Genomic DNA, 14,534 nt, shown 5'->3' on the forward strand with positions numbered 1-14,534 from the left:
TGGGGAGCCTGGTCAGTGCCAACCACCCTCTGGGGGAAGAACCTTTCCCTGAGATCCAACCTAAACCTCCATGAAGTGGGATGTTTCCCCTCAGCTCCCTGGGCCTGGAGTGGGGAAGCAGGATATGTTTGGCCCTGTGTGAGCCTTGGGGCAGTGGGGTGGGTGAGCCCTGTCTCCTTCAGCCTCTCCTCTCTCCCCCAGGCCAGCTGAAGTTGTCCATCGAGATGCGGGGCCGGACGCTGGTGCTGCACGGTGAGTGTCCCCCTGGGAGCATCCCAGGGGGGTCCCAGAGCCAGGGGTGGCTGGTGATGGGGACAGCACTTCCATGGCCTTTCTTCAAGCTCTTTGGAGCTCCATGGCAGCTGTTGGGGACAGCTCTGTGTATAGTGGCACAACTGGGAGCTGTTTGATGTAGAGGCCAAACTGAAATTTCTGGAGACCTTCATTTTGGGGTGAACACTGTGTTTTGCACCCATGTGCATCAATTATTTTTCTCTAATTCCATATGAAGATAAAACAGGCAAATATCATTTGGAAAAGAAAATCTCAAATGCATTGTCTCTCCTGAAACCTCTTTTACTTTGGCCACATTTGCTGGGATTTCCAGACCGTTCTGTTACCTCCAAAGGCTGCAGTTTTTAGCACCAACAATGTTTCTTCAACAAAAGTATTTCCCCTGCACAGGCTGGGGTTGGTGTCCCTCAAGCCATGTCATGTCCCACTGGGGACTCAGTGCAATGCAGCACCTGGGACACTGGTCAGCCCTGGGCAGTCCCAGGGCACTGTCACTGCAGCTTTGATGGTGATCATCAGAGAGGCCAATGGGAGTGTCACAACTTGCTCTTTTCTTTGGGAAAAACCTCTCTGGAAGCCCTGGGGAGCCCAAGCTAAGACTGCTTCTGTAGAGAAGGCCGTGTGTGTCCTGCACTCCTGGCACTGAGCTCTTTCTACCAGAGCTTGTCAGGGCTTCAGGGTCATGGTTAAAGAATCAAGGAAAAAGCCAAGAGTTTGAAATGGTCAGAGTAAAAATTCCCTCCCTGTGAACAGAACAGGCTCATTGCTGGCCTGGATTTGGGTTCTCTGAAAGGGGAAAGCAGGACCCTGGGGATCCCAGTGCCCTTGGGGATGACCATGCTTTGGGGGGGGGGAAGTCCCCCCTGTCCCAGAGACCTTTGTGGCAGGGAAGGAGGGGATGGAAAAGGAATTCTCTTGAGGAACATCCCACCTTACATTTCAGCCTCTTCCCTTCCTGGGTGGGATGAAGAGGGGACAGGGATGGCCTGAGGTTTGTGCCTGCTGCCCTTTTTGGCTGTGCAGGCACGTTTGTAAAGGAGAAACTGCATGAAAATGTGGTGGGATTATTTATTTTTATTTATTTTTTGGTTTTCCCCTCCCCCTCTGAGCTGTGTGTGGGTCTGAGGGTCTGGCACAGGCTTTACCCCAAGTCCCTCCACCTGGAGCAGCCCTAGCACGAGCTGGGTGTGAGTCACTGTCCCGTTCTGCTGCTGACTCCAAAAGAGGGTCTGGGAAGAGGGAAAAGGTCCAGCAAAGGGGCAAGGGAGCCTCAAGATCTAGGGCTGCACATGATGGATGCTCAGGATACTCAGTGCAGGCAGGAGGAGGCTGGGGGATGTGGGGTGACCCATCTTGATTCTGCACCCCAACATCTTTAACCCCAAAGCAGGTCTGGCTGGAGGAGGAAGCCCTTGGTGCAGCCTGCCCTGAAGGAACCTTTCAAACTACTCCCTGAAGCCCCAGAGGGTCTTGCAGAACCCCTTTCCCCTGGTGCACTGGGGGTTCTGTTTATTAGGAGCACAATCTCTGACAGAGGCAAAGTCACTGCTGCCTTGCTGGGCTCATTAGGAGGGAGCTTGGCCTCATCCCGACAGCCCATCCTGTGCCATCCAGACCCTGCTGGCCATCTCCTGCCCCCAGGCAGCCGAGGGGTCCCTGTGCAGGGCCGGGGCTGTGTCAGGATGCGGCTGCTGATGTTTAACTTGATGACACGTTTGGCTCCGGGGTGGGAGCCCAGAGCTGGGGGAAGTCAGGCAGAGGGAATGCAATTTACCATCCTGATGCTGAACTGCATCTGCTGCTGCCCTCGCCCTCAGGTGCCTGTATTTATAGCAGGGCTGTGTTAGAGCAAAAATGCAATAACCCCCATCCCCTGTCTGGGGGTGCCCAGCGAGGGCAGGGAGCTGGGGAGGCTGCTGCGTGGGAGGAAGGTTTGGCCCCACAAGGAGGGAGCACCCTGTGAGCAGAGGGCTGTGGACTGTGAGGATGCCTTCCCTGCTGCTCTGGGATGTGACCATTTCATTTCCTTTCCAGTCATGGAAGCAAAAGGCCTGATGGGCAGCGAGTGCCGTGCGTGTGACTCCTACGTGAAGGTGGGTTCTCCTGGGGCTCTACTCTGGGAGCTTTGTGCTTTTTGGCATTTTGTGGTTGATTCCTCCAAGCATGCTCTGGGCTGTTTGTCCCTTCCCTTTCCCCCTCTGTCCTGCTCTGGATGAGCACCCCCAGCTTGCAGGGGGGTGGCTGGGCTCTTGCCCAGTGCTGGGTGGCTCATGGGTTTTGTTGGCATAGTGTCTGCATGGAGTGGAAAACTGCAGGACAGGACCCTGCTGAGGGCTGTGTCAGCCATTCATTGCAAGAACATCCCACTGGGTGCCCAGAGACTGGTGGGGATAAATGTTTGGCCAGCACAGTGTGGCTCTGGGCTCTCTCAGAGGTCACCTTGGCAGGCTCCCACCCAGTGAGCTCAGTGCAGGAAACATCAACCCAAAGAGGGGGTGCAAGTCAGAGACCAGCCAGCAACACTTGTGTGCACCAGTCCTTGATTTTTCTGCTCTCTTCCTTCCCTCCCCTGCCCTGGGCAGTTGTGTAACACAGTTACTTGACAGGCATAAGGGTGAAGTGATCCAAACCACCCCTCAGCACCGGCTCAGCTGGATCTCTGAGGCTCAGCCATCCATGGCAGTGGCTGTGCCAGTCTCCTGCCACGGCAGCAGCAGAGCTGGCAGCTGATGCCAGTGCTTGCTTTGGGAGTGTTAACACACTGCTTGTTTTCCTCCTGAAGATGTCCATCGTGCCAGATGCTGACTGGAAATGCAGGCAAAAGACCAAGACTGTGCCAGACAGCAAAAATCCCGTCTTCCATGAGCACTTTGTTTTGTGAGTATGACAGGGCAGGGGGAGCTCTCCCCACCCCTCAGTGCCGGGTTCACTCTGAGCCGTGGGCACCCACGTGGCCGCTGTCCCGGGGCTCCCTCTCCGTGCCAAGACCCCGTGTTTGCTTTTGCATTGTGCTCTACAATAAACACTCCTCATGCATGAGCAGCTCTGCTGCTGAGATGAGGAGTGACAGACATTATTCTGCTGGTTTTTGTAGCTGAAATGCCTTGAACTTTTGGGCAGAGCTGTGTGGAGGCTCGCAGAGCTGCCAGCACACAGCAGGGTCGGACTTTCTTGCTGGGCAGGAGTTGGGCTCCATTTCCCAGACCTTGCACCTGCAGTAGTGGGGGCACCAGTATGAATGAGGAAGGTAAAAGGATTTCCTTAAACTCTAGCATGTCTCTGCATGGGAAAGGATCTGCATGACTTAGTGTTTTGGTGGAGCTGGCCAGACCTCTGACCCACATGCAGTGTTTAATTTGGCACAGGGTGGTTGTTTCAGAGCATGAACTGTGGCTTGTCCCTTCCATTTACCTGTTGATGTTGGATGTGTGTCTTTCTGCAAGACTATTTTTCCCCTTAAACCACTTGAGTGGTGTCCCCAGTGCCTGCCCAGGAGGGGTCACATCCCTTTGCACTGTCAGGGATGAGTGAATTAGTGCAGCAGTGGCTGTTGGAGGAGGTTGCTGTTTGGGGTGGTGCTGCAGTGCTCTGTGCAGAGACTGGAGGACCTTGCTGGGTGCTCCTGGGGAAGGTCTGTGCTCATGGACTGTCCCCTCTGCTTGTTACAGCCCAGTGCAGGAGGAGGATGAGCAGAAACGTCTCCTGGTCACAGTCTGGAACAGAGAGAGAAATTCCAGGTAGGGGGCTGCCAGCTGCTGTGTGATCTCTGTCAGATGGGGCTGGTGTGGCAGAGAACCTGCCATCTGCTCTGCCACCCACCCTGAGCTCCTGCAGTGCCCTGGGCCTCGAGGGCTGGCCCTGCCCGCAGGGTGCCCTGCAGGAGGGGGACACCAGGGACACCCTGGCCCAGGTCACGCTCGTGGGCAGCTGCTGCTGGTGAGCATCTCCCCATGGACAGGCTGTCAGAGAGCAAATCCTGCCCTTGTCACCTTGCCATTGCTGCTGCTTGATAGCCACTGGCTGGGCCAGCTTTTAAAACCCCTGCAGCCACTCGTGCCTGCACTGCTGGCCAAAGCCAAGGGGAGCTGGAGCTTGGCCCTGGGCTGGGACCTTCCCTCCCTCTGGGCAATGCAGTGAGGGGAAATCCCAGCACTAGGGGGTCTGGCACCTTGCAGGCTGTGCCAGCTGCCTCCTCAGCCCAGCTCCTGCTCCACCAGGCAGGCCGGAGGTGACCAGGGTGCTCTGGCCCAGCCCTCCCTTGCCCTGCTGCAGCTGATCCATGTGGTTACACCAGGCCTGCCCAAAGTATGGAGCTGGAGGCATGTCCTGGGCACTGCCTGGCTCCTGGCATGGGCAGGGATGTTTGTGAAAAGGGGTGCAAGGGGGGATCTGGTGCTTCAACAAGTGTGTGCTGATGGTCCCTGGCTCTCCCACAGGCAGAGTGAACTGATTGGCTGCATGAGCTTTGGTGTGAAGTCACTCCTGTCCCTGGACAAGGTATGTCATGTGTGGGGCTGAGGTCTGGCTCTCTGGGGTCAGTGGGTGGATGCAGTGCACCCCAGGAGCAGGAGCAGGCTTCTCCCAGCATGGGAGAAGGTTCTCAGGGAGTTCCCTGGTCCCATTCCCAGTGTGAATGGCCTTTGTGAGACTGGTGTCAGTGTGACTGCTGGGGGCAGGGATGGGGGGCTGTTAGAGGAGTGATCCTGGGACAGGGGACTGTCACTCCCTTCTGCAGGGACACAGAGCAGAACTGGGGGGGCAGAGAAGTGACCCCAACACGTGCTGCCTGCCCAGTGTCCAGAAGGGCTGCCTGGGGCAGGTGGGGCCAGCCTTTCTCAGCCTGGCCTGGGTCACATCTGACATGTGGTTCTTCCCCCAGAGGGTGGTTGGGCACTGACCAGGCTCCCCAGGGCAGTGGGCACAGCCCCAAGGCTGCCAGAGCTCCAGGAGAGTTTGGATGATCCTCTGGGGCACAGGGTGTGACCCTTGGGGATGGGCCTGTGCAGGGCTGAGAGTTGGACTCGCTGATTCTTGTGGGTCCCCTCCAACTCAGCACATTCTGTGATTCTGTGATTCCTCCAAGGAGGAATCTGCCCCATTCCCTGTGCTCACCGGCGGTGGGCAGAGGGCAGACTCGGAGGTTTCAGCTGTTCCTGGAGAAATTCTGCGCCGGAATCGGTGTCTCTGCGGGTTTGGTCACGGTGCTGCTGCCCCAGCCTGGCTGCTGCTCGCCAGTACAGCTCTCACGGCAGGTTTTCCTCGGGCAGCCTACCGGCAAATGGCTCCCAACCACCCACAAAACGTGGGAATGTTTCATCCCGGGTAGGGATTCTGTGCCTGGACAACCCTGGTCATTCATCTGGACAGCAGAATATCTCAGCAGGCTGGAGGGGTTTCATGGAAGTGTTAATACATCACCTGAGCTCACAGAACATCCTGAGCTGGAAGGGACCCACAAGGACCATCCAGTGCAGGTCCTGGCCCTGCACAGACACCCCAACAATCCCACCCTGTCCCTCAGAGCATTGTCCAAATGCTTTTGGTTTTTTAGATTTCCCCACCTGGGATGTGGAAATTCTCTTCATAGCAGGAGCTATGCAGGAGCTAAAAAAGAGCTGCTGGTGGCAGTGACCTGAGGAGAGGGTGAGACAAGTGAAATGTGAGACCTGAAATGTGGACAAGTGAGGTGCAGCTTTCTTATGGCAGTGAACATAATGAGGCAGAACAGCTCTGAACTGCAACTCCCCCCAGGAGGGGCCTCTGCTCTGGTCATACTTGGCCTCCCCAGAGATGTCCCTTCCCTCTCAGATTTGGGCAGGAGTTTCACAGTGTCCTTGCATGCAGAGCAGGTGGAGTGTCCCTGTGAGAGCACCCACACATGGCTCTCACAGGGGTGGGAGGAGGCTGCTGGGGGCACGTGGAGCTCCTGGACCTCAGCAGGGCTGAGATGGGCTGGCCCTGCCCCCTGGGTGCTGCATGATGCTGGATATCCCCCCTCACCTCCCTTTCCTCAGTTTCCTTGTTGTGGATTCAAAATGCTCACTTTAAACTGGGCCCCTTCCTCTGGGACCTTCTTGCAACCCTGTCTGACTCCTGGGATTGGTCCCCCTGGGAGACAGTGGCAGCGCTGTGGGAGAGGGGTGAGGGATCACCGAGGTCAGCCCTGTCCTCTTGGGTGGGCCAGGGGCAAAGGGATCCCACTGCAGAGCACCTGAGGGCTGCTGTGGGCATCCTCCTGTGGTGACATGGCTGGAGCTGTGTCCTGCCTGTGACACTGCTGCCTGCTGCAGACACCAGAGGGACAGTTTTACTGGAGACCAGCTGTTTTTCTGCACTTTGTCCCCCTCTAAAAAGCTGGAAGCTTGTTGCTTCAGCGATGCTTGATCCCTCCTTGCAGGGAGGCTGGAATTTTGGCTGTTGCTGTGTCCTGGGAGAAGGACTCTGGGCTGTGTGTCTGTGTGTGAGAACCTCTGTGTGCTGTGAGTGCTCCTGGGGCAGCTCCTGCACCAGGACCCTCTGGGGGTGGGGGCTGAGTGAAATGGGGGTGAAATCTGCCCCTGCACCCACAGCTTCTTCCCTCCCCCAGGAGATCAGTGGCTGGTACTACCTCCTCGGGGAGGACCTGGGCAGGACCAAGCACCTGAAGGTGGCCATGAGGCGGCTGAAGCAGAGCACAGGTGTGTCTCCCCACAGGAATGTCACAGGGAGTGTTGGCAAGGCTTGGAAGAGGAGTTAGCCTTGTGTCTGACCCCGTGCTGTGTGGAGCAGCCCCAGCCCCACTGCACCCTGTGCCCCCACGGGCACTGCTCACCCTGTGGTGCTCACTGGGCACTGGGATCCCAAAAACTGTTGTGGCTGAGACCCTGCCTGGTTTAGCAGGTTCTACTTTGCACTTCAACCTCACTCCTGCTTACCTGGGGCTCTGTGGGGACCCCAGCACTCCAGCCATGCCTCTCCCTTTTGCTTGGCCTTTCCTCAGGCTGACTCCTGCCTCAGCTCTGGGGCTGAGTGCTGTGGCCAGGCTCTGTTTGGGTCCTGGGCTCTGCAGGATGATGGGGAGATTTTTCTCCTGCCTTGGTCTCGCTGTGCTGCCAGGGTGTGAGGGGAAGAGGGACTGGCACAGGACAGGGTGGGACAGCAGTGCCTATCCCTGGTGTGTAAGCACCCTGGAGCTGCCTGGAGGGGATGTCCCTATGTAAAGATCTTACATGGAGTGTGTAGGTGCAGTGTGGAAGGACAGGGATTGTCAGGAGATATGTGCCACCATGCTGATGAGGCCTTTCCCTTTTTTTTAATCTTTTATTTTCTATTTCAGAGCCGGTACTGGGAAGTCAGAGTGCAGCTCAGGAGAGCCAGGATGCTGTCACCCTGAAGCAGCTGAAGGTGGGTATGACAGGACTGTGAAGACATGGGGTCAGGAACCTGCATGGGGGGGGGTTCCAAGAGAGACAAGGGACAGTGTGTTAGTGAGGGTGATGGCAAGGTGAGCTCTGTCAGCTCCCTGTCACACTGTGGCTGTTACAGGCCATTTGTTATCCTCATCCAGCACCAGCTGTGGATGTGGGTGATGGGGTAATACCCCCACACTCCCTATTGCCCCAGGGACCGGTTTTTCCAGTATATTCCCACACAGACACAAGGCACCCGCCTGGGAACAGTGGGACGGGGCTGGCAGGCTGCCTGCCCACGGCATCATCCCTGGCTGGCTCCGTGTCTCCGGGCGCGTCTGCTCCTCTCCTCCTTCCAGTGCCGTGTGCTCTGGGAAGGGAAAGGCCCGTGGTGGAACCTCGGTGATTTGTAGGAAAGGCAAGGATGGGAAACTGGAACACAAACACGGGGTTTGCATCGGAAATGGGGCTGGGGCGGCCCCGTGATTTATCTGGGCCGGATTCCGCTCTGTGCTTCCCTCAGCTGCGTTTGCAGTTATTTGTTTTACTGCGCAGGGCTGAGCAGGACAAACAAAGCCAGCGCCCCTCTCCTCCCTTCCTCTCCGGCAGTCGCCACGGACTTGAAAGGTGGTGGCTGGGAAGGAAGGCTGATCCTCCTTCCAGCTCCAGCTCCAGCCTGGCAGTGCTGGGACAATGCTCCTGGAGCAGCCCGGGCAGTGCCTCTGATGGCTCCATGCTAGGAGTCCCCTGGGAATGCTGGGGCTTCTGAGCTCCCTCTCCAGCCTCCCCTGTCCCTGCCACTCCATCTGCAGTGTGAGGCAACCCAGGGTTTGAGTTCCCTCGAGCCTTTTCTCCATTTTCCATCCCCATGTAGGAGTGTGGAAGGTGTTTTTTTCCTCCGTCGGAACCCCATCTCCAAGGAATTGGAACCCCATCTCCAAGGAGTTGTGCCTAACTCTAGCAGTGGGGCTGCACGAGGCAGGCTGAGCCCTGCTGTGTGCCCTGCTGGTGGCTGTGCTGAGAGTTTCTCTTGCTCTTTAATTCCCAAATTACACCAGGAGTGCAGTTCAGCTGACCTCTCTGCTTCCCCCTCCGTGACTGTACGAGCACAAAGCCGCCGGGATGTGTGTATCCTCTGGGGCTGTGCTTTCAAAAACAAACTCTGCTTCTTTTTTTTATTTTTTTTTTTATAAAAAAAACCCCACAAACCTCTTATGTTTTTATGAGTGTGAGTCGCCTCTTTAATGGAGTGAAGCTCCCACAGCCGGTGCCTGTGAAACGCCGCTCAAACATCCTCCGAGTGTTTGTGAGAACGTTGCAATAACAAAGTGCTCCGTGCGGCTGAAGAATGCCACGGGAACAAAAGCCACATCAACAGAGCGGGGACTAGGGAATACTAAATAGTTGACAGGAATTTTAATATAAAACTCTCTCCCTTCCTTGTCAGTGAGGGTTTTCAGGAAGCCTCTGGCTTATCGTGGAGCGGCACACGGCCCAGGCAGGGGCCGGGGAGGTGAAAGGTGGCTTCCTGCCATTCTTCTCCAGAGCTGGGTTCCCATGGGCGGTCATGCCAGTGTGACTGGGGCTCGCTCCACACTCGGGTGATACGAGGAGCTCAGGATCGTGGCTGCTCCAGGGGAACTGGATTTTCATGGGCTGACGGCGGGTTTGGGGTGTCCAGCCATGAACCGCTTCAATGGACTGTGCAAGGTGTGCTCGGAGCGCAGATACAGGCAGGTCTGTGCCCCCAGGGGAGCGTCCCTGGGCAGTGTGAGTGTGGGGCTGGGAGCCTTGCAGGAGTTTATGAGTGTCTGTGGCTTCTCTTGCCATTGCTGGGCTCTGTGTGTGCTGCTTCTGGGCTGTCGACTTGCTATCCTTATAATTTATATATTAAAATATATAATTATATTTAATATAAATATTTAATACAAATGTGTGTAGATATAATTGTATATTGTTATAATTCCCAAATTATAACATTGGGAATATAAGGAAAGCATCTTCAGATGGGTGGCTGTGGCTGATCTTTGCCTGTTGCTGCAGTGGAGAAATGGGGATAGAGGGGTATTTTTATATATATATATATGTACATATATATACACATACATACATATGTGTATGTATAAGTATGTATGTATATATATACACATATACATACATACATATGTATATGTGTAAGTATGTATGTATCAAAATACATAAATCCAACATGAATATATTTTATTTATATATAAAAATAATATTAAAATACGTAACTCTGATATGGATATATTTTATTTAAATGTAAAAATACATTTACTGTGCATGCTGACAGTAGCAGAATTGAGTTGTGAGGTGTTGTCTCAATTTCCCCCTCATCAGAGGAAAGGCAGGCTGCTACTGTCTCTTTTTAAACTGTCTTAGTGTATTTGGGAGCCAACAGCAACTTGCTTTCTGAGGAGTAGCTTGCTGTGCTCTGTAGAAGCTGGTTGCAGTTCTCTCTTGCCTGGTGTGCATTGCCAGGTGCTGGTTTTCCATGTGCATTTTCCAATCTCCTGCACTTTCAAACAGGTTTTCCCTCTGTGGTCTGGGTCGGGATCCCCAGCTCAGGTTCACTTCTCTCTGCACTCCTGTGCTCATCTTTCAGGTTAAACTAAAGCTGCTGTGGGAAACAGTGAACACTGGGGATTTCAAAAGCAGCAGTTTAACCCAGAGTGCCCAATTCTTGCCAGGGCTGTAGTGACCATCCCATGCAGGAATGTTGCTCTGCCTGGTATTAATGACAACTGACTCCGGTTTGTGTCTTAGACCCTCTCAAGGCTCTATTTTGACAATTCCTTCTGCATTTTTGGACAAAGTTTGGGTACAATGAGCCTCTGTGGTGCTGGAGTCTTTCCCCACCTGCCACCCACCCACCTCCCAGCTCGTGCCAGGTGCTCAGAGTTCTTAGTTCTGTGCACAGCAGTAAAAATGGGCAAAAAATCAGCTGCCTGTGATGGCCGTGGAGGTGGGAACTGAGGAGAAGGAACCATCAGGGAGAAGCTGCTCTTTAGTGGCACAGGGAAGGGTCTCCATTGGTGGGGGACAAGAGCCAGCCAGCTCAGGGAGAAGTGGGAGACCTGGAAGCCCTGGGCTGGGAAGTGCCCGTGGAGTCTCCGTGGTGGGAGAGATGCTGGGCTGGCTCCTGAGCTGCTGCAGAGCTCAGATCCCCTGTGCTTGGCACTGGAGGTGGAATCATAGAATACAGAATATCCTGAGCTGGAAGGGACTCACAGGGATCAGTCCTCGTTGGGCTGAGCTGGGAGGTTGGTTCCAAAGTGCAGAGCTACCTCTTTGAGGATCCAACAAACTCCAGAGATAAAAAGACTCAGCGTGGTGGGACTGGACCTGTGTTTTAATCTTGCCAGGGAAAGCCAGTTTCTCTTTTGAAGCCTGATTTTATGCTGAGCAGGGACAAGGTGCAGGGAAGTGAAAGCTCCCTGCATTTGTGAAGGAGCAAGGAACCAGATCTCCCCCTTGGCTGAATTCCTCATCTCTCTGACTGTTTGTTCTCAAAATAATACAGGTCAGATGTTGGATTTTTAATGTTCTTTTCTCTGTCAGTTAAACAAGCATCTTGATCAATGTCTTGGGGGCTAATCAGGTATTTACAGGATCTGTCATGCTGAGCTGCTGCTGGAAGCCAACGTCAAAAAATAAGTATAATTTCATTAATAAGCTCAGTGCTCCTTGAATCAGGGGGAGAAATGAGTCTAAGTCAACACAGCATCCATCCTCTCCAAACTCAGCAAGGGAAAACACACTCAGCCCAGGGAGGGGGTGATGCACACAGCCTGGGCCAGCACAGATGCCTCGAGGACAGGAGCTTGCTGAGCCTCACAGTCCCCTCCAGAGCAGAGGAGAACTGCTTGTTCTGTATTATCCAACAGGAAATGAAACATTCAAGTAACTTGCTTACAGGAGTTGTGTTAGAAATCAGTCAGAGCCACACTGCCAGGTTTTCCTTCCTAATGGCTTATAAGACCTTTCCTTACACTTGCAAGAGCTGAGAGCAGAGACTTGTGTGAGCTCAACAAACACTCCTTTTGTGGCATTCCATGGATCTTTGGCTGGATTTGGCATTGTTTTTTAGCACCTTTTCTGCCTCCCCTTGGCTGCAGCAGGGAGAGACCCATTGTTTGTGAGGGTCACACAGTGACAGCCCTTCCCCAGGACAGTTCTTTCTTGAAATCCCAGAATCACAGAATGTGCTGAGTTTGAAGGGACCCACAGGGATCAGTGAGTCCAACTCTCAGCCCTGCACAGGCCCATCCCCAAGGGTCACCCCCTGTGCCCCAGAGGATCATCCAAACTCTCCTGGAGCTCTGGTAGCCTTGGTGCTGTGCCCACTGCCCTGGGGAGCCTGGTCAGTGCCCAACCACCCTCTGGGGAAAGAACCTTTTCCTGAGATCCAACCTGACCCTGCCCTGACACAGCTCCAGCCATTCCCTGGGTGCTGTCCCTGGTCCCCCCAGAGCAGAGCTCAGGGCCAACCCCTCCTCTGCCCCTCCCCAGGGAGCTGGAACTGCCATGAGCTCTCCCCTCAGTCTCCTCTTCTCCAGCTGAACACCCCAAGTGCCCTCAGTGTCCTCCCCCGGCTTCAAATCAAGGCCCTTCCCCGTCCTCGTTGCCTCCTTTGGACACTCTCTAATGGCTTCAGATCTTCCTGACACTGTGGCAGTTCCTGTGTTCCCAGAGGCTGTGGGGCAGTGGGTGAGGGTGATGGGGGTGCTCCCCCAGCACACAGAGCAGCTGCTCTCCCACTGACCAGGCTCTGGTGTCTCCCTGCAGATCACGATCCCTCGAGGGAGTGATGGCTTTGGTTTCACCATCTGCTGTGACTCCCCAGTCCGTGTGCAGGCCGTGGACTCTGGTAAGAGATAGATCATGTTTGTCCCTCTTGGTTTGAATGAATGACTCTGCTCCTTCTTTGCTTCCTGGAGCACATTGGGATTCCAAAGCTCCCACGCCTTGCAGGACTCTGGTTCCCTCTGAGGAACTTCACTTAATGAATTCTCTGTTGCCTCTAAAGAGGTCAGAGGCCACTGAGTTAACACTGTCATTATTCTGCCAGGGTTTTGCAGTAATTTGCAGAGGTTTTGTTCCCTTCTCTCTCCACTCTCAAAACTGTCCAGTTGGTTTGGAGGCCAATGGAAAGTATCTGGGATGGAAGTGGGTCAGAGAGGACACAGAGGGAGCAGGACTGTGGGAATCCTAAGTTGCTGGAGTAGATCCTCTTGCTGTGGATCTGTGGTATGGCCTTGGTGTCTCCATTGTACCATGGTGCTCCCCACTGCACCCCAGGAAACATGGGAAGTTCCTGCAATAGCTCTGGGAGAGCATTTGTGGCTCTGTCCTGGTGCTCTGTGTGTGTGTGGTGCTGGAAGGTGAAGCTCCAGGTTACCTGGCCCCACTTCATTTCCAGGTGTTAGAGCAACAGATTGGGTTTGGAGGAGTCAGTGGTGCAAGCTGTGAGATGCCTCCAAGCCCCAGGGCCTCTCCCCCTCAAACTCAGCTCCCTGTCCAGCAGGTGACTGGCATTTGTCTGCCTCTCACAGGTGGCCCAGCAGAGAAGGCAGGTCTGCAGCAGCTGGACACGGTGCTGCAGCTGAATGAGCAGCCTGTGGAGCACTGGAAATGTGTGGAGCTGGCTCACGAAATCCGGTGAGTATTCACCCAAAACACCAGTGCAGGGCTCTGGGAGAGATGGTTTGAGGGAGCTCAGGGCAGGAGCTTCGAGTGGTTACAGGAAGGGGAAGGCTCTGAGGGGTGTAGGACGCTGGGAAAGGATTCCCTGGAGTAGAAGAAAGGATGCAGAGGCTGGGGAGTGCAGGACAGGGGCAGAGGCACAGGGAGGAAGGACTGTCTGAGTGACGTGGGCGCCTCTCTCCCTTCTGCTCCACCTTTTGTAGGAACTGTCCCACTGAGATCATCCTGCTGGTGTGGAGGCTGGTCCCGCAGGTGAAGGCAGGCCCCGAGGGGATGATCCGCAGGTCCTCCTGCAAGTCCACCTACGACCTGCAGTGCCCCCCGCACAAGCGGGAGAAGAACAGCGCGGGCCCCGCGGCCGAGCAGCGCCGCAGCTGCCACGTCCTGTGTGACAGCAGTGAGGGGCTGCTGCTCAACGGCTGGGACAGGTACACCGAGCTGGGCAAGAGGGGCCAGAACACCCTGCCAGCCCTGTCCCGGGTGCCCTCGGCCGCCGACCAGAACTACATCATCCTGACGCCCCTGAACCCGGGGAGCCAGGTAGGGCTGCGGGTCCCCGTGGGCTCTGTGTGTGCTGGGGCCTCTCTGGGCCCTGCTTCAGTCCTACCAGTGTCGTCTCTAAGTGTTTGCAAGGCCGTGTGCCAGCTTTGCAGGCCACTCCTGTGTCCCTTGGTGGAGCTTTCACTGTTTTCCTAAAACATTTCCCACTGGGACTGCAGAGCTGGGGAGGGGCAGCTCCGATCCCTGTGAGCAGGGACAGGACCCGAGGGAGCAGCTGGAGCTGTAACAGGGCAGGGTCAGGTTGGATCTCAGGGAAAGGTTCTTCCCCCAGAGGGTGGTTGGCACTGACCAGGCTCCCCAGGGCAGTGGGCACAGCCCCAAGGCTGCCAGAGCTCCAGGAGGGTTTGGACAACACTCTGGGGCACAGGGTGTGACCCTTGGGGATGGGCCTGTGCAGGGCTGAAGGTTGGACTGGATGATCCTTGTGAGTCCCTTCCAGCTCAGGTTATTCCATGATTCCGTGTGGCCTGCTGTCTCAGGGCTCACTCCTGGGGTATGGGAAGGATATGGGGAGTGTTTCTGCTGCACAGACCACAGTGCAGGTCTCATTTTCTGCTGGCAACG

The 14,534-nt window shown here is 55.2% G+C and overlaps 1 protein-coding gene across 5 annotated transcripts in view; it reads left to right on the forward strand.

The window, feature by feature from the left end:
* Positions 1–14,534, forward strand: part of RGS3 (regulator of G-protein signaling 3) — an 88,578-nt gene that overhangs the window by 13,705 nt on the left and 60,339 nt on the right. For 4 of the 5 annotated variants that reach the window (XM_017835311.1, XM_017835310.1, XM_017835312.1 and 1 more), the window contains 10 exons: positions 202–252; positions 2,329–2,387; positions 3,077–3,171; positions 3,963–4,031; positions 4,731–4,791; positions 6,881–6,971; positions 7,610–7,677; positions 12,492–12,573; positions 13,259–13,364; positions 13,613–13,949. In XM_017835311.1, coding sequence (XP_017690800.1) covers positions 202–252; positions 2,329–2,387; positions 3,077–3,171; positions 3,963–4,031; positions 4,731–4,791; positions 6,881–6,971; positions 7,610–7,677; positions 12,492–12,573; positions 13,259–13,364; positions 13,613–13,949 — 1,019 coding nt within the window. Of the gene's footprint in view, positions 1–201; positions 253–2,328; positions 2,388–3,076; positions 3,172–3,962; positions 4,032–4,730; positions 4,792–6,880; positions 6,972–7,609; positions 7,678–8,995; positions 9,420–12,491; positions 12,574–13,258; positions 13,365–13,612; positions 13,950–14,534 lie in introns of those variants that run through there. The other variant, XM_017835314.1, reaches the window with a different exon arrangement.

The sequence above is a fragment of the Lepidothrix coronata genome, unplaced genomic scaffold, assembly GCF_001604755.1.
Source record: "Lepidothrix coronata isolate B3197 unplaced genomic scaffold, Lepidothrix_coronata-1.0 Scaffold254, whole genome shotgun sequence".
NCBI lineage: Eukaryota > Metazoa > Chordata > Aves > Passeriformes > Pipridae > Lepidothrix > Lepidothrix coronata.